Source organism: Rhinolophus ferrumequinum, chromosome 17, assembly GCF_004115265.2.
Source record: "Rhinolophus ferrumequinum isolate MPI-CBG mRhiFer1 chromosome 17, mRhiFer1_v1.p, whole genome shotgun sequence".
NCBI lineage: Eukaryota > Metazoa > Chordata > Mammalia > Chiroptera > Rhinolophidae > Rhinolophus > Rhinolophus ferrumequinum.
In genome coordinates, this window is record NC_046300.1 from 40,114,499 (window position 1) to 40,134,235 (window position 19,737).

General features: G+C 40.0%; 1 protein-coding gene across 1 annotated transcript in view; it reads left to right on the forward strand.

Moving 5' to 3' along the window:
* The window catches only part of GRK7 (G protein-coupled receptor kinase 7), a 29,836-nt gene extending 11,073 nt beyond the window's left edge, over positions 1-18,763 (forward strand). Inside the window, 3 exon segments of the mRNA XM_033131773.1 lie at positions 8,364-8,513; positions 8,515-8,639; positions 18,364-18,763. Of these exon segments, the coding sequence (XP_032987664.1) occupies positions 8,364-8,513; positions 8,515-8,639; positions 18,364-18,763 (675 nt within the window).
* Positions 18,764-19,737: the final 974 nt, after the last annotated feature.

A 19,737-nucleotide genomic window follows, 5' to 3' on the forward strand; every position in this document is an offset into this window, starting at 1 on the left:
GGGGGCAGTGCAGGGGGGGAGCCAGTGCATGGCTTCCGAAACCCTGTGACGCCTGATGCTTGAGGCCCTCCAAGGCTGGGTGTACCTTGTTTTGTCTGGCCAGGTATTGCCTGTGTGGATCCACCAAAGGCCACTATAAAACCAAAACCAAAACCAAATGAAGCAAAAAAAAAAAAAAAAAAAGACAAACCACATGCAAAAACCTCCACTAAAAGTTCCGTCGCTGCTGACACTTGGGTGAGTCCTGCAACCCTGGGAATTACAGCTCTGGTCACAGGAACCGAAAGCAACTGTTTTGATGGCACGGAGACTGATGTGTGGGGGCCCTTTGTAACTGCAGGAGTTAAACTGAGCCTCCAGAGGTCAGCGTGGTTGGACCCAGCCCCATGCGGCTTAGCTGCTTCTCTCCTCCCACCCTACTCTGAGGAGGCAGTTCGCATGCAGAAGACAAATGGCATAAAGGGCAGGCAATTAATTTTTTCAGCTGGAGGCTGCAATGGAATGTGGGTGCTCAGACTCTGGCGTGCGCCTCTAATTCCATTCTTCTCCTCTGTGAAATACCTCTACTCTTCAAGGAGGTGGTGCCCTTCAAAATTCCATCACTAATGTTTTTTGTCTGTAGGACCAAGAGGTAAATTTAGTCCTGAAAATTATTTGGAATGAATCTCAGGCTGCCCTGCATGCTGTTTCATGCTTTTCCTCTACACCAAGAGGCTCTAGTGCTGTAGCGTTGTGGCCGATTCTTCATTTATTTTCGTGGGGAGGGAGCAAGGTGGTCCCAGAGTATGGCTCAGGGTCTGGTCCCCCCGTCCCAGCAACCTCCATAGTGTGGAGCAGCCCAGCCAGCCTCTGATGAGCAGAGATACAGGCAAAGAATGGAGAACTTGTCAGGAAAAGGGGTAGGAAAGCAGCTTAAGCAAAAATGGACAAAGGCAAGGACTTAGTACTTGGCAAGTAGGGAGAAGGAAGGAGGGAACTCTAAGGTGAGAAAATAAATCCTGAAGGGAACTTGGAGGAGTAAGAAAAAGCCACTCACCTACTTCCATAGAGGCAGTGTAATGTAGTGGGTTCAAATGTAGACCTATGTGTGACTCTTGGGTGTGTGACCCTGAGCAAGATTTAACGTCTCTGTGGTTCAGTGTTCTAATGTGCAAAATGGGGGATACAATAGTCTCTATCTCATAGGGTTATCATTAACCCGATGATAAACCCTATGAGGATTAAACAAGAAGATCATGTAAAGCATTTGAGAAAATATTTAGCATGTAATAAGCACTCAGTAAAGATGGTTCGTTATTATTTCCAGTTTCTCTTTTAATATGTGTCTCACAACTCTTTTTTCAGGACAAGGCATGTTCTTCACTTTTACCTTATACCTTCCTCTGAGCAACTGATGTTTATCTGGTGTCCTGATTATCCATTTTAATCTTTAAAGTCACTCACCTCTGAAATCTGCTCATTGGAAGGGCGCCACACACAAAGCAAGCTCACGATACATACATTGCTGAGGAGAACTTACCAATCACCACTGTCTGAACTGCAGCTAGATGTTGTTTCTTTGTGTCTCTCCCACCCCAGCAGAAGGGGTTGTACGAAAGAGAAGCAGGACCTAACAACATATAACCCAGCTGAGAGTTGTAGACAGAGAAATACTACTACATGCAGGGAGACCCTCAGCCCCTTCCCCCCTCAGCTCTCAGAAGGAGGGTAAGCAGGCTCCTTCTAAACCACATGCTAAACCACAAGTAGCACCACCCCTTCTCCGCTACCAGGGCTGTAGTGCGAGGGGAGAAGAGGAGGGCAGCTTCACCGAGGCCATGGCTCACTCCTGGCCAAGGGAGTGAGGTATTGGAGGATCTTTATAGGGAAATTGAGCAGCCTAACAGAAAAAGTCTGTGGATACTCACAGGTGAGTTCCCCATTGAAATGACTTAGAGGATCACCCTTCCAGTGAAGCCCATCTGTTGACAAACTTCGTGTTAGTTTTTTAGTGTTGCACAAATAGTCAAAGACCATTTGTCATTTCAAAAAGCTCTCCAGGGGTGGCTGGATGGTTAGATCACAAGCTCTCAGCAGCAGGGTTGCTGGTTCAATTCCTGCATGGGATGGTGGGCTGCGCCCCCAGCAACTAAAGATTGAAACCAGCGACTGTACTTGGAGCTGAGCTGCGCCCTCCACAACTAGATTGAAGGACAATGACTTGGAGCTGATGGGCCCTCGAGAAACACACCGTTTCCCAACATTCCCCCCCCAAAAAAAATTTTTTTTAAATAAAAGCTTCTGACCCTCAAAATTTCTTTAAAAGAAAAAGCTCTCCAAAATGACAGACACTGCTGAAACAAACAGAAGAAACAAACTTGTAGGAAACATGAACAATGTAGGGAGTAGAAGAAAACTTTCTTGTAAACTTACAATTAATATCCTTTGAGATTTAAGAGAAGACATTGCACCCATGAAACAAGAATGGATGCTATAAAACCAGGAACAGTCAGAGAAAAACGACAAGTGTATTGGGGTGGGGGAGAAGCACATAAATATGTTTGTAGAACAACATGGATAAATTTTTAAAATATTATTTAAAAAAAAGAAGTCAGACTGTGGGGACAGAGACCCAGAAAGCAGTTTCCAGGCTCTCGGCCTCATGTGGAAAATTGCTGGCTCGGGTAGTAGATAGCCGTCAGCTGTGGCTGGTTGGCCGTCAGCTGTAACCATTGAGCCATTGGCCACTAATATAACTGCCACGGCTACGGAGGGAAGTCGAGGAGAGAAGAGGAGAGTCGGTCGGTTGGCAGCAAAGCGGACAGCAGGTCGCACGTCATGTAAACCCAGCCTCCAGTGAGACAATAGTGGTATGACTTCCCTACCTATGGCTCCGTGGGTGTTCCTCTTTGGCCTCACCATATCCTGCGTTCTTATGTGGGGAGCGGGAGCAGAGACCCCGCAGGCCACCCCGCATGACACAGACACAGACAAGTATCTACCATACAAGTTCACTTTTATGACATCCAAGAACAGACAAAACTAATCTATGTTGACAGAAATCAGAAAGTAGTTGCATGGGAAGTGGGGAGGAGAATGGACTAGGAAGGGGCACAAGAGAACTTTCTTGGATGGAAATGTTCTCTATCTTGTTTGGGTGGCATTTATGTGGTGTTATTCAATTATCAAATTCATTTAACTGAATATCTAAGATCTGTGCACATTATTCTATGTTAATTATATCTTAATAAAAACATATTTATAGAAATAAAAAGTTCAATAGAAAGATTAAGTTTCTAGATCTAGCTATCAAGTTATGGGAAATATAAAGAACAGAGGAACATGTTAAACGACACCACAGAGGTGCAGTCAGATTCAGTCCGCAAAATCTAACTGCAGCAAACTCTAGAGTTTAGGCAGTTTTTTTCCAACAAAAACTTGCAGGGGGTGAGGGGGCAGCAGGGGGTCATAACAAACAGAAGAGGAACTCATATATTCACAGAGATTTAAGAGACATATCAATCAATCAATCAATCAATCGCATTGTATGAACCTTATTTAAATCCAAATTTAAACAAATTGTTTAGAGGACAAGTTTATAGGACAATTGAGAAAGTGTAAACATGTCCAGAAATTTTATAATATTAAAGAATTATTGTTATTTTTAAAGTGAGATAATGGTATTGTAGTGCTTGGTTTGGGGAATTTTTTTAAGTGACCTTATCTTTTAGAGGTTCATAGTGAAATACCTCCAAATAATACAAGGTCTAGGATAGTCTGGTACAGTGAGAGTGGGTAACAGCACAGATAAAACAAGATTGGTCATGTTTTGATAATTGTTGGAGCTGGTTGTAGAGTACACTGGGTATAGAGCGTACTTCTTTTGCATATGTTTGAAATTTCCAATAATAAAACACTTTAAAAAAAATAATAGAGGAGTTGGAAGAAAAAAATAGAAGTCTCCCAGGAAAAAAAAAAGACAAAGAGATGGAAAATAGGAGCAAAAGATCAGAAACATAAAGAAAAAGTTCAGGATTTCCAAAAAAAAATAGAAAGAAAAGAAAATGGAAGGGAGAAAATGACCAAAAAAATAATAATATCAGAATAATTTCCAACACTGACAGCTATTAATTTCTGGATTGAAAGTCCAGCCAGTATCCAGCAGCATGGATTTTTTTTAAAAAGCCCCACACCAAAGTATATTGTTGAGAAATTCCATAAAGTTAGAGTACTGGGCCACAAACTCACACACCTTCTTACAATCCTTCTGCTGCCTCCTTTTCTGTCAGACAGCCCCTGTGGGTACAACTTCTAGGCTGAGTTGCTCCTCCACTTTTTTAATTGGATGAAATAGCATAGCATGGAATGTGGGGCAGGGTTTCCAGGGAGCTACTAAGGGTCTGGGTGACATATACGGAGATACTATGGTGACATATATGGTAATCCTTATGGACTAATGGAAATGGGAGATGGGAGGGAGTAAGATGGAGACCCCTTCCTCTGCTCTCTGCTATGGTTGCTCCATGTGACCCTTCCAGAAGAGTCCCTTGTGCCCAGTGAACCAGCAGCCAGTTTGGTAATGCCTGGCCTGACACCCCCCTTCCCTTACTCTCTTTTCCCTTCCATGTTCTGTTATGAAGACTTTCAAAAACATACAGGAAAGCTGAAAGAATTTCATTACCTGTAAAACCATTACCTAGAGTTTACCATTAACATTTTAAGCAGCTTTATTGAGATATAATTCAAATACCAGAAAACTGATCCATTTAAAGTGTACAGTTCCATGGTTTTTATTTAGTATTTTCACAGAGATATGCAAACATTACCACAATTTTAGAATATTTTCACCCCAAAAAGAAATCCTCTACCCTTAGCAGTCATTCCCATTCCCCCTCTCTCAACCCTAAGCAACCACTAATCTACTTTCTGACTCTATGGAATTGCCAATTTTGGACATTGCATATAAGTGGAATCATACAGTAGTGGTCTTTTGTGATGGGCTGTTTTGTTTTGTTTTTAATGTGGAATCTCCAATGACCCTTTACTTTTTTTTTTTAATTTTATTTATTTTAAGAATGTTTTTCCAGTACCCATGAGCTCCAAGTCAAGTAGTTGTTCAATCTATTTGTGGAGGGCGCAGCTCACAGTGGCCCATGCAGGGACTGAACCGGCAACCTTGTTGTTAAGAGCACCGCTGCTCTAACCAACTGAGCTAACCAGCTACCCCCACTGGCTATTTTCACTTAGCATAATGTTTTCAGAGTTCATCCATGTTGGGTTCAGCATGTATCAGTACCTCATTCCTTTTTATGGTTGAACATTGTATATCATTAACATTTTATTAGATTTGCTTCATCACAAGCCTATCCATTTGTCCATCCCTCTGTTGATCCATTAATCCATCATATCTTTCATGTATTTCCATGTAAGCTTACTTCCCTTTTTCCCAACCCTCAGCACCTTCACCTGGCACACCTCTCAAATTAAGCTCATATCACATGACCACCCTAGGTGCAAAGAAAGCTGGGAGGTGAAGTACTTAGCCTCCTGGCCTCTATACCATGTTTCCCTGAAAATAAGACCTAGCCAGACCATCAACTCTAATGCGTCTTTTGGAGCAAAAATTAATATAAGATCAGTATTATATTATATTATATTATATTATATTATATTATATTATATTATATTATATTATATTATATTATAAAATAAGACCAGGTCTTATATTAACTTTTGCTCCACAAGACGCATTAGAGTTGATGGTCTGGCTAGGTCGTATTTTCGGGGAAGCACGAAAATACGTATCCCCCTAGTAGAGGGATACAAGGGAAAAGGGAGACTTTTGCTACCTTGGCTTATAGCATTCTCAGTCTCGTATACATCTCCCCTCCAGTCTCTCCTCCCACCATTGGATCCCACAGATCTCCTAGTCCAGAAATGCTGAATTCCTTAAAGTTCCCTGAACACCTCACATTTTTCCTGACTCCATTTCTTGCACATGTGCATTACCCGGATAGCCTACTCTGTGTGACATATTCTCCCTCGTGATTCAGCTCAGGTGTCACTCTTCTCTGTCTCTCTCTCTGTCTCTCTGTCTCTCTGTCTCTCTGTCTCTCTCTCTCTCTCTCTCTCTCACACACACACACACACACACACACACACACATACACACCCCTCTGGCTTCATTGTGCTTGTTTTACAATCCCATTACAGCATTTACCCTGCTTTATTGAATTAACCTTTTGATCTCTCTGTCTCCACCAGCCTGTAAGCCTTTAAGGGCAGTAGTCAGGCCTTATATGTCCTGATATCCGTAGAACTCACTGCAGAACATGGCTCAAATATTTTTTGGACAGTGAATGGAAAATATCTAGTTACCACCGTTACTGTTGTTTATTTAACAAACGGGTTGTTAGGATGCACCAAGTAAGGCCCTGCAGTAAGTACCTGGTTTAGATGCAAAGATAAGTAAGTACATCCTGGGCCTCAGAGGAACCTACAATATCCTTTGTCTGGGCAAATGCAAAACTAGACAAGACACCAGGACGACAGCTGTAAACTAGACTGTCCCAGGCAAACCGGACTATGTGGTCACCCAAATTATATATTACATACACTGCTTCTGTGAAAGCAACAATGCCATGTTGACTCATGCCCAGCCTGTCAGGCCCCTGTCACTTCCAGAATTTTCTTGCACAAGCCAATCACTCCTCATTAGTACTTGAGTCATTTAACATTTTTCTTGTTGTTGTCCATGTAAAAATTATCTATGAAATTTAATATTCCTGAGGCATTACATTCACTGTGCACATAAAAACATATACTTACACAATTAGAAAAAAGTCACCTAATGAATAGCTAAAACACTTTCCAACCTTTTTCATGTACTGAAGTGCACATTAGTCATCAATGTGTAAAACTCAGTATGTATATAAATTTCGTGGTACAACACTAGACTGATCAAATGTCTTTCTTGATGTGCATTTGGGTATTTCCAGTTTGTGACCACTATGAATAATGGAGCTATGAACCTCTCAAAATAGATTCCTTTTTCTTTCTTCTGAGTCCTTTCTTTGAGGTACATATTCCGAAGTAAACCTGGTTGAAAGACAGTAGTTGATCCATCTGATTTTCTATTGCTGTGTGTCTTACTGCTCTCTCAAAAGTCTCGGTCAACTTACAGAGCACATTTTTTTTCTCACAACTCTACCAATAATTTCTATTATCATTGTCATTCTAGTACAGGTTTATTGCCATTTTAGGGTGCTCTTTGTTTGCAATTTTAATTGCTGCAGAGGTTATACATTTTACTTTAACCAAAAGCAACTTAGTTTTTGTGCAAACATATTATAATGTAAATATATACTTTATCATTAGAAGATATATTGTAGATATTCATTCAATATGTGTTGAATGGATTAATGTATTAAAATCATACACAGTCACAAAAAAGACACTGTACCTAGAGTGTTCAGATTCACAGAGACAGAAAGTAGCATGGCAGTTGCTGGGGAATTGTTGTTTAATGGGTATTAGAGTTTGTTTTGCAAGATGAAAAGGGTTCTGGAGAGTCATTGCACAGTGGTGTCAATGTACTTAATACTCTTGAACTATACATTTAAAAATTATTAGGATGGTAAATTTTATGATATATATATATATATATATATATATATATATATATATATATGATTATTATTATTATTTTAACCCAGTGATTATTTGGTATATATTGTCAATAGAAGTGTGCTTACAATATATGGTCATGCATGTTAAATCAAGTTTCATGTGTAAGATTTTTCTAGATGAAAATGACTTAATTTTTCAATACAGAGACAGACAGGCAGAGATGTGTGACATTAATCACTATGTCTCCATAGCAAATAAAGTAAGAATTCTTATAGACTACATAATATTATGTAAACATTCATTAGTAATAAAGTGCCAAATCTTAAAAAAAATCATGCATCTAATTTTCTATTATCTGTGGTTAAGAAACAGAGGCAGAGCTTAGGAAATCTTAGAGATATCCACTTGAACTTTTCATCTTAAAGATGAGGTAATGAGACTAAGAGAGGCTAGGTAATTTTCTCATTTCAAGAGTGGCCACATCTGTCCCTTTTTATAATGCACTGCAGCCAAATCCTTTTTATGTCTCATTGGCCAGAAAGGATCACATGGCCTGTCCCAACTGCACCAGAGGTTGCTGGGAAAGCAGGGAATGAAATAGGTTAGACACACTGCCACTCCGAATAAATTCCCTTAAGAAAGAAAGAAAGGAAAATGGGTATTGGATAGACAATCAGCAAGGTCTGTTAAATTCACATTAGTGTTTTTGTTTTGTTTTGTGTTTTGTTTTGTTTTGTTTTGTTTGAGTGTTACAGGCTGGAACCAATGGTTATATGGCTCCTGATGTCCTAATGGATAAAGTGAGTTATTCCTACCCTGTGGACTGGTTTGCAATGGGATGCAGTATTTATGAAATTGTTGCTGGAAGAACACCATTCAAAGAGTACAAGGAAAAAGTCAGTATAAGAGGATTTAAAGCAAAGAAGCCTGAAGGAAGAGGTCAGATTCCACCATGATAACTTCACAGAGGGAGCAAAAGATGTTTGCAGATTCTTCTTGGCTAAGAAACCAGAGCAACGCTTAGGAGGCAGGTAAACCACTAGATAACAGAGATGATTAGAGATATCAGTATTGTCCATGGAGATTTGGAGAATATTTTGGATTAGTGACAAAGCCTTGGGATTAAGTATTATTATTATTTTCTATTATTATTCACATATTACATGGTTAAGTATTTCTGATACTTTTAAACACTATGAGCGCTTGATACAGAACTACCTCCAAGATATATTTCAAAGCGAAAAAGTGAGGTACAAAAGTCCATCCATATAAAAGAAGAACAAGAATATATAATTCAAATCATTGCATAGAATATCTTGAGCAAAGTATATAAGGAAGGTATAGGATCGGCTGCTCTAATAAAGGAAAATTTGGAGCAGGTGACATGGATGCAAATGAGGGTTTTCACTATATTACTCTATTATCTTTTGAATTTTGAACCATGTGAATAAATTATCTATTTGAAAATGAATAAAATTAAACCTTAAAATAAAAAACATCAGTACTGATAGCCATAGCTCTGGAAAATTCTGCCCCTATTAAACGTCTCTGTAAAATATCATCAGTCAGTCAACAGATATGTAGTGAATACATGTGATGTTGCTGGTTATATTAAGTACTTATATAATCGAAATTAGTTTTGAGGAAAGTCAAGTTTTATTACTTACAATGGCATAGTAAGATCAAGATATTTTAGAAGAAAAAAAATCAGTAACAACTGACTTGTGAAAAGACCCTTGGCAGTGGGTGACCGTTGTGTAAGGAGAGAAAGCGAGGGGTTAGTCACAGATATTGACTCACATCCCAGCTCTGCTATAGCTCTGCTATGTCCTGGTCATTTTATCTCCAGCAATTGAATGACTTTCTCTGACTCAATATCCTCGTACTATCAACTTGACTAGGCCACAGTGCTCAGATATTTGATCAAACATTTTTCTAGATGTTTCTGTGCAGGTATTTTTTTTTTAGATGAGATTAACATATAAATCAGTAGGCTTTGAGGAAAGCAGATTATTCTTCATTATGTGGAGGGGCCTCATCCAATCCGTTGAAGGCCTTAATAGAGAAAGACTGACATCCCTGGGAGAAGAGGGAATTCTTCCAGCAAACCTTCTTTAGACTTCAGTTGCAACTCTTCCCTGGGTCTTCAGCCTACCTTGCAGAATTTGCCCTTGCCAAGCCTCCACAATACTGTGAGTCAATTCCTTAAAATAAACCTCTTTTTCTCTCATATATATATATACCCACTACTGTCACAGAGGAAAAAATGTTTTTCCTTTAGGTTCAAAAATGGAGGCCTGCAAATTAAACTGACAGATTTTCATTTATTTACATACACAGGAATTCACAGAAATTGTCACTAGGAAGTGGTTAGAATGGGAGGCTTATATACCATCTTAATGGGGGAAGGCGGGGTTGGTGGGGGGAGAAGAGCACTTACTGGCAAACAAATGACTTCTTAGTCATGGTGGAAGGAAGGGCACTATGGGAGAACAAAGGACTTGTAGGAAAGCTAAGTGGAACCTTAGGAGAATTGATGGGAGATGTGATAGTTTTGCCACAATGTCTATTTAGGTGTAGTGCTGACTTTTGTCACTGGTGACAAGAGTCAGTTTCCCCAGGTTCCAAAACACCCCGAGGACAGGATTTATGAATTGAGCTCTTTCAGGAAGCTCTCCTTTTATGGAGGTATGCATCTGTTGACTCTCAAATGCCTTCAGCTCAAAATAATTGTTATGACATTGTGGTGCATTCTGGACCTTTTCAATATCCTGTTGGTTCTGTTTCTCTGGAGAACGCTGACTAATACAATGGGGTGTTTTGAAGTTTAGCTATAATATACAGAGGGTGCCCAAAAAATGTATACACATTTTAAGAAAGGAAAAAAACTATTAAAATTGTAATACTCAGTATATACCAATACCAAAAGATGAATACAAGTCGTGTTTACATTTTTTTGGTACCCCTTGTATATAAAGTTAGGTATCATGTATGTTGGGAATCATTTAATAAGAGATAGCAATTATTGGTTTCCCCTGCTAGCCAAAAGTAGAGCTGAAATGGAGTAAAGCAAAAAAGCAAATACCATTAATTTATATGGAAGAATTTTTGAGCATCTCCAAACCCAAAAAATAACCTACCAAATCATACCAAATATGCTTAGTTATGTCCAGTTTTTTGTTTTTTGTTTGTTTGTTTTTTGGCTTTTAAAGAATTTATTTATCAATTACAGGTGATATACAATATTATATTAGTTTCTTTTTTTTCAATTAAAGTTTATTGGGGTGACAATTGTTAGTAAAGTTACATAGATTTCAGGTGTACAATTCTGTATTACATCATCTATAAATCACATTGTGTGTTCACCACCCAGAGTCAGTTCTCCTTCCATCACCATATATTTGATCCCCTTTACCCTCATCTCCCACCCCCCTCCCCCCTTACCCTCTGAGAACCACTAAACTATTGTCTGTGTCTATGAGTTTTTGTTTCTCATTTGTTTGTCTTGTTCTTTTGTTGTTTCTGGTTTATATATCACATATCAGTGAAATCACATGGTTCTCTGCTTTTTCTGTCTGACTTATTTCGCTTAGCAGTATAATCTCAAGATCCATCCATGTTGTCACAAATGGTCCTATTTCATCTTTTCTTCCCGCCGAATAGTATTCCGTTGTGTACATATACTGCAACTTCTTTATCCATTCATCTATCGAAGGACCTTTTTGTTGTTTCCATGTCTTGGCCACCGTAAATAAAGCTGCAATGAACATTGGAGCACACTTGTGCTTTATGTATAAATTATGTCTTTATGTATAAATGTCTTTATTATGTCTTTATGTATAAATGTTTTCATATTTTTTGGGGTAGATACCCAGGAGAAGAATTGCTGGATCATTTGGTAATTCTACTCGTAATTTTTTGAGGGACCTCCACACTGCCTTCCATAGTGGCTGCACCAGTCTGCATTCCCACCAGCAGTGTATGAGGGTTCCTTTTTCTCCACAGCCTCTCCAACACTTGTTATTATTTGTCTTGTTGATGATGGCCATTCTAACTGGGGTGAGGTGATATCTCATTGTGGTTTTTATTTGTATTTCTCTGATGATTAGTGATGTTGAGCATTTTTTCATGTCTATTTGCATTTGTTTGTCCTCTTTGGAGAAATGTCTCTTCAGGTCCTCTGCCCATTTTTCGATTGGGTTGTTTGTTTTTTTGTTGTTGAGTTGCATGAGTTCCTTGTATATTTTGGATATTAGTCTCTTATCGGAGACACTGTTTGCAAAAATCTTCTCTCATTCAGGTGGTTGCCTCTTTATTTTGTTGATGGTTTCTTTTGCTGTGCAGAAGCTTTTAAGTTTGATATAGTACGCCCAGTTTTATGCTAAGCGTAACAACATTATGAGCTCGCTTAGGCTTTTCGGATAAGACACATGCTGCTAATGGACGTACAAGATAAAGTACAGATGCTCACAGACACTGTTCAAAGCTCTGGCGGTCTGATGCTGAGATGCTGAGCGTAGTTCCTGGGGAAGGAGATTGACAGGTCCACTCTCACTGCCTGGGGTGCGTGCTGCCTCTCTAAGGGCTCCCTGCAAAACAAACACTGAATGTTATTTTGGCTTTTTGCCTTTTTTTCATAAAAGCGAAAATCCTCTTTTGATTTCTTTTGGTTAGCAAAAACTGGTACTAATGTAGGTCTTTTGTAAATGCAAAGTCGTGTAATGCAAACTTTGAAAAACGGGGGATACCTGTATTATTAATTTGTTCTAAGGGAGATATCAGATAATATTTTGATTAAACTATGAGCTTGAATGTCTTAAATTATTTGGATTGAATTTTCAAAATCTAAAAACATAGAAATATGACAGCTACAATCACAAAGTAATATTACACCAGAACCTAGACAGCCAGGTTACTCTAAATCTTCTAAGCAGTTGCCAATGGAAGCTCTACAACAAGGCAGCCTTAGGTCAAAATGTTTGAATATGCAGGCAACTTTTTCATTTTTGACCTGATATTTTTAAATAGTGAAACAAAATTCATTTGTAATGACTTTTGAAGCATGGCAGATAACCAAACTAACAAGTGAGTATTTTGGAATTAGATGGAACCCTTATACTCATGTGACGTAAAACGTGAAACTAATTTCCATTGTAGATGCCAACATTGTCGTATTAGTACAGTCGGAATAGACCCTGTTAAAACAAGCAAATCCCAGAGTCTCAGCAGCTGAAACCTAAAGGATTATTTCTCATTCACACAAAGCCCACTAGGGGTGGCTCTCCAGGGTACCTCCCTTCTGAACAGTAACTCAGAGATCCAGGCTGCTCCCATCTTACAGCTCCAGAATGGCTGGCTTCCAGTTGCTGTGGCAACAAGAAGACAACCCAGGAAGCTTTGCACTGCCTCAGCAAGGAAGTGGCCCACTTCGCCCATCACTTCATACACATTTCTGTTGGCCCGAACAGTCCTCAGGCCCTGCCTATAGGTGAGGAGGTTGGCTAGTGTGGTCTTCTGTGTGCCCAGGAAGGAGAGGACAACCAGAGAGGCTGACCACTAACCATCTCCACCGTCCTTGCTCTCTCAAGTGCCGGAAGTGGCTAAGGCATTGCAGGAAGTGAAGTCTCTTTACATGATTTCCCTGAAGGGAACGCCACCCACTTGGTGTGTTTGAAAATCTATCTCAATACTTTATAAGCACACTGGCTCTATAAAATGAAATACTGACAAACTTCTTGAGGAAAATTCACCTTAAAGCATTAGATCATTGCCTTCAGCTGCTCCATCAAACAAAACCTTTTTATAAAGCATCTGTTGTTGTGACGGGAATAAAACTGTTTACAACATTAGATAAACAGCATATAAAAACCATCTGTTCAGTGAAAAAGAAAGCCTTCCAACATTTTCATTTAAACTCTTTGTATTAAAAAAAATTATTTAAATAAGATAACGTTTGATTAATTTAGTGGGTGTCCTCCAAAAGGGAGGCAAATGCCTAGACAGTGTGTTACACAGTGGAGAGGTCAAGTACCCCCTCCCTGTTGCGTTTAAAAGTGTTTGAAATAAATTAAAAACCCTTCTCTTTTAGATATCACTAAAGAGGGTCTCTTTATGGGTCTGTGAATTAGTTTTGCAGAGAAACCAAAACTTTCCTGAGCATTTCATAGGAACTCCAGATAGGATCAACTAGGTGTTTTCCAATACCATAAAAGGTGAAGACTACTTAAGTAGTTTGCAAGTTTTATTCTGATCAGTGAATGCAGCAGAATAAGAGCAAATACCCATGCACATCTCAGGTTGAAGTGCTTTTCCAATACACAATTTCAGGCTAATAACCACTGTTTTAGGCAGACCGAACCCCACATTGTGGGCAGGTGTTATCTTGTCTTCATTGACTGGTAAAAGAAAATCCATTGTAATCTCTGTGTGGGTTTCAATAACACAAGAGCTCTTGTTAATCCTCAGAAATATATTCCACTCCAACTAGCGGAAGTCTTTATGCAGCTGCGGGTTTGGCTATTACAAAAGATACTGCCTCCATCAGTAGCCTCTCCTCTTTGTTCAAAGTGCTCTGTATGATGATGAGCCAAAAGGCCCTGCACTAAGCTGCCAGGGCAAGATTCAAAAGTAAAATCATCTTCATCTAATTATTGAACTGAGGTGAGAGTCACTAGTGTAAAAGATGGAAGTGATCAGTTTTGTGATGGCCTGGACACAGAGTTAAAGGAACAGAGATTGGAAAGCCTAGTTTTTCGTTGTTAGCATCAGCAACTACGGATATTAATTAGAAAAGGGCATTGTTTTGCAAAATTTCCCGGTGCTGAGATTGGCCTATAATCCCATCATTATATCAAGAATTTATTCAGGGAACTTACACATATGAGGCATGTTTTAGGGAACAGCAAGACAACGTGGATATCTTCCCTACCACGTGGCAGGTGATAAGGAGTTGTAGACGGCAGGGTAGGATGGACAAGGGTACTGGGATATGACCGACCCCTATAAAGGGTAAATGCTTTACACGTTTGCCTGGGGCTAGGCAACAGCCCGTTCCAGGAATCAGCACGTCTGAGACCTAAGGGAGGGTGGGTCAGATAGTCTCTGAGGGGACTTGCAGAAGCAGTCTGTTCTGGCCAGAACCTAGCTGCAGGACCAGCAGCAGTCAGGCAGTGGGCACGTCATGGAATAGTCTCTCCTTCGCAAGCATAAGGCATGGGCCTTGCCTTCCAGGGCCATCTAGTTGGAGGTGTTGAGGAACATAAAGAAAACCTCAAAGTGGTTCATTGTTTCCTTGTCTTCCGCCACTAGTTGCAGAAGGGCTGCAGCCAACCATCCCTGATGGCCAAGCCCAGGCTATCTGGACCTGGTTGCTGGAGGTGTTACTTGAGAACTGTTCATCCTGAGATGAAGACTGGTTTGGCTAGTTTCCTGAAGCTACTGAGCCCCTGGGCGTCCTCCGTTTATGCAAGTTAAAGCTGCTCAGAGTGAGTTTCAAGTGCCCTCTAGACCTCTAGAACAGTGTATACATGCCAGCGGTCATCAAGGTGCTACCAATTCCTTCCTTATGACACCCGTCTCATTCCAACTCCTTTGTTCTCTTTGAGACACACAGGCCTGGGGTTCATTCCTGATCTACGTGAATGCAATTCTAGCTCTATTCTTGTTCTGCCACATTTACAATCTGATACCCACCCTCCAAATCTATCTGATACCTTAAAATGGTGAATGTTGCTGTGTAAATGATACCTCAATAAACCTAACGTTTTTCTTAAATATATCCTTGAAGCTTCAGTTTATCTCAGTAACCCTCCCTCAAGGGTCTTACTCTAAGGATGTAAACCACATAGACATTGGTCAGTAGGTTCTAACAGATAGCAAGCCTGCGTTTTCCTTTCTTTCAATCGATGGAGACTTGGTGGCTTTTGAAAGAAAAGAGATACCTTGTAGGTATCTCAGGATGCAGCTTTCCATATCTGTCTTTTCATTTAGGTCTTAGTGGAAAAAGTCCAAGGAGTCCTGAATGGCCTTTCTGGAGGTGGGTAGGCTGGAATCACAGAACAACAATCCAGAGAATGTCTCGATGTCAGATGCCTCCAACTGAGTTTCTCTTATTCATAATAAGATTTGATTACACTTTTGCCTTTGAAAAATTCACCTATTTTTTTCTTTTTTTTGCTTTCTCTGAATGCAGAAGCAGGTAAAGAGGTTAATAGAAGTTTCAAAATACAATTAAAAAACAGACAGCGTTATTGTGATGGTAAAATGTGATGATGAAGTGAAGAGCTTAATGTATTCACTGAGAGTAGGCTAAAAATAAATGTTAATTATTCTCAATATTGTTGTTAGTAATGTCATTATTATGTTTAGATTCCAGTCATCTTACTGGACAGAGTATGCTGCAGTAGTCATGTGACATGGTGAGGAGTCTCTGAAGGGGATGTATGGGGAAAGTCCTCAATCCTTTTCCTAAAAGCTTTTTTGATAACTGGAATGGAAAATGTAAAAGGAAAGACCATGAATGTGATTGATTTTTATTAAAGTTGATTTATGACAGAAATTGACTTCTTCCAAAAGGAAGACATTTCTCAGTCAGACCAGCATATTTAGTCACATAAAAAAAAAAAAAAGGAAAAAAAATCATTTTAATCTGATGCCACAAAACAGCCCCCTTTCTACTTCTTTAAAATGTGGACTTAATGTGGTAGGCCACCCCTAATAGGCTCCCCAAAGATTCCCACCTCCTGGCATCCACACCTTTGTGTAATCCCTTCCCTTTAGGGTGGACTGAACTTACTGACTTGTTTCTAATAAATAGAATATGACAGAAGTGATGAGATGTCATTTCCAAGATTAGGCAATAAAAAGACTGTGTCTTCTGTCTTGGACTCCCTTCTCCTTCTGGTCCTCCTCCTCCTCCTCCGCCCCTTCCTCCTCCTCCTCCTCTTTCTTCTTCTTCTTCTACTTCCTCCTCCTCCTCCTCCTCCTCCTCCTCCTCCTTCTTCTTCTTCTTCTTCTTCTTCTTCTTCTTCTTCTTCTTCTTCTTCTCTCTCTCTCTCTCTCTCTCTCTCTCTCTCTCTCTCTCTCTCTCCCCCTCCCTCCCTCCCTCCCTCTCACCAGCCCCTGACCATTTGTCCTGGGAAAACACAGAGACAATGTTATAAGGCAGCCCTGAACCCTAATCAACAGCTTTACTTAATGTCACAGAGACTTTCAGCTAATGGCACCCAGTAAAGCACTGTCTAGATTCTTGACCCACAGAAACTGTGAGATAATTAACATTTATTGTTTTAAGCTACTAAATATTGAGACAATTTGTTACACAGCAACAGGTAATTAGTACAAAGAGTACACAGTTGGCAACATACATTTTTTTTCCTTATTCTAAGACAAATTCCTAGAATAATTTCTAGGATAAGGAAGGAAGAGTTGATAACAAATAACCATAGTCTTGAACACTAACTGTATGCTCATTCATGCTACTAAAAATTACTAATGGATTTAAAAGAATATCTTTAAAAAAATTATTGTGGCATTTGGGAGAAGTGGGCTCCTAGAAATCACGTCATATGAAGAGTGAAGAGCTATGACCATGGTCTTTTAAACTGTGAGTGATGGTCATGTGGGAAGAGACATGCTTAACTTGTTCTATTTGTCCGTGAAAGTCAGAGCAAGAGGCAATGAGTGGAAGTTGCAGGCAAGCACATCTGGCCCCACTGAATTGTGCTGGTGTTTCCATGAAACACCAAGAATAAAAGTCATGTCAACTGCTTGACTCTTTAAAAATCACATCAACATGTGAAAGCTGTCTGCAAACAATGAAAATGCTGTCTACGTATGGTGGAATTGTGGGTGATTTTTTTTTTTTTAAAGATTTTATTGGGGAAAGGGAACAGGACTTTATTGGGGAACAGTGTGTACTTCCAGGACTTTTTTCCAAGTCAAGTTGTCCTTTCAATCTTAGTTGTGGAGGGCGCAGCTCAGCTCCAGGTCCAGTTGCCGTTGCTAGTTGCAGGGGGCGCAGCCCACCATCCCTTGCGGGACTCCAGGAATTGAACTGGCAACCTTGTGGCTGAGAGCGCACTGGCCCATGTGGGAATCGAACTGGCAGCCTTCGGAGTTAGGAGCATGGAGCTCCAACCGCCTGAGCCACTGGGCGGGCCCCTTGTGGGTGATTTTTAAAGTTATTATTTTTCTAAATTATTCTTTATGTTGTTGTATTGTCTTTGTAATTAAAATGAATTGTGTTATAAGAAAAGAATACTACACTCTTTGTATCGTTAGAACATTTCCTATTTTTTTTTTTTTAAATATTTTATTGGGGAAGGGGAATAGGACTTTATTGGGGAATAGTGTGTGCTTCCAGGACTTTTTCCAAGTCAAGTTGTTGTCCTTTCAATCTTAGTTGTGGAGGGTGCCGTTCAGCTTCAAGTTGTTGTCCTTTCAATCTTAGTTGTGGAGGGCACCAGACGCGCTCCAACTGACTCAGCCATCCGGGAGCTCAGTGGTAGCTCAGCTCAAGGTGCCATGTTCAATCTTAGTTGCAGGGGGCGGAGCCCACCATCCCTTGCGGGAGTCAAGGAGTCGAACAGGCAACCTTGTGATTGAGAGCCCACTGGCCCATGTGGGAATCGAACCGGCAGCCTTTGGCATTAAGAGCACGGAGCTCCAACCGCCTGAGCCACGGAGCCGGACCCCCAACATTTCCTATTTTAGTTTGTGACTGTGTGTCCTGCTGGCCACCTCCTTTCTTCACAGAGAAAAATCTTATGATCCCAGAAAACATCCTTTCTTAAAAACCATCCACTTTCCTCGCCTGGAAGCTGGCCTATTTGAACCCCCATATGTGCCAGACCCTTCAGTGGTTTACGCCAAAGACATTGATGAAATTGAAGATTTCTATGAGGTTCGGGGAGTCGAAGTTGATGATAACGATAAGAAGTTCTTCCAAAGGTTTGCAATAGGTGCTGTCCCGAGAGAGTGGCAGGAAGAGATTATAGAAACAGGACTGTTTGAAGAATTGAATGACCCCAACAGGCCTGCAGGTTATGGGGAGGGTAATTCATCCAAGTCTGGTGTGTGTTTGTTATACATTGTTCTCTCTAACAGATGGGCAGCTGGAGTCTCAGCTGACCTAATCCTCGAATGTTCCTGTTAACCTAAAAATAAAAAGGTCTTTCAAAGTGAGAGGCAACAAGCATTTATTGAGATCAATAAGAATAGTTATTTGGGAAGCATTGATTCAGGCAGAAACCCAAATAATGTTCTAATTAGGAGACAAAGGCAGTGGGTATTTATGAGAAAGGGAAAGGGAACAATTACATCAATAGAAGGAAGACATCTCTATTGGTGCAGATAACGTAACATGGTGATGTTAATTCTAAATAATGGTTTTAATATTCAGTCCAGTAGTCATAAAACTGTTTTCTTGTTACCTTTGCAAATAGTTTTTTGGGACATAATGTTGCCCTAGGCCCATTCAAAAAGTTATTTTGCCCTGTTTTAACTTTCTGAAGGTTTGAGGCCTAAGACACGTAAAGCAGTTCTTTGGGCATGGCAGCTCTGGCTCCATTTTAAAGTGGCTCCATTTATATTGTCGTTTACATTCCTAATACATGAAAATCTGTTAAAGAGAGAACTGATCAATCAGGAGGGGCATTTCAACCATAAAACAGTTCAAAGGACAAGCAAGCTCACCACTAGGACACATATTCCGTCCTTCTTCCTCCCTTCCTCCCTTTCTTCCTTTCTTTCTTTCTTCCTTTCTTCTTTCCTTCCTTCCTTCCTTTCTTTCTTTCCTCTTTTCTTTCCTTCCTCCCTCCCTCCCTTCCTTCTTCTCTCCTTTTTTTTTCATAGAGATGAGTAAAGTCTCAGTTTTCATTGAGGGCTGGGAAAAGGAACACTCAGGTTTATTTTGATAAACTAAAAGCTTGACCTCTCTACCATCATGTCTCTGAAAATTACTCAAAGTCCTAGGAACAGAGAAAGGAACTTTGTGGTGTACGCAGAAAATGAGCATTTGCAATTCTTAGTAAATAATCATTTTTGTTGTCCATTGTTTATATCCTTTCTTCCCTTCATCTTTCAGTTTTTCTTCTGCTTCTGTACTTATAAAAAGGATTTCAAAGATGG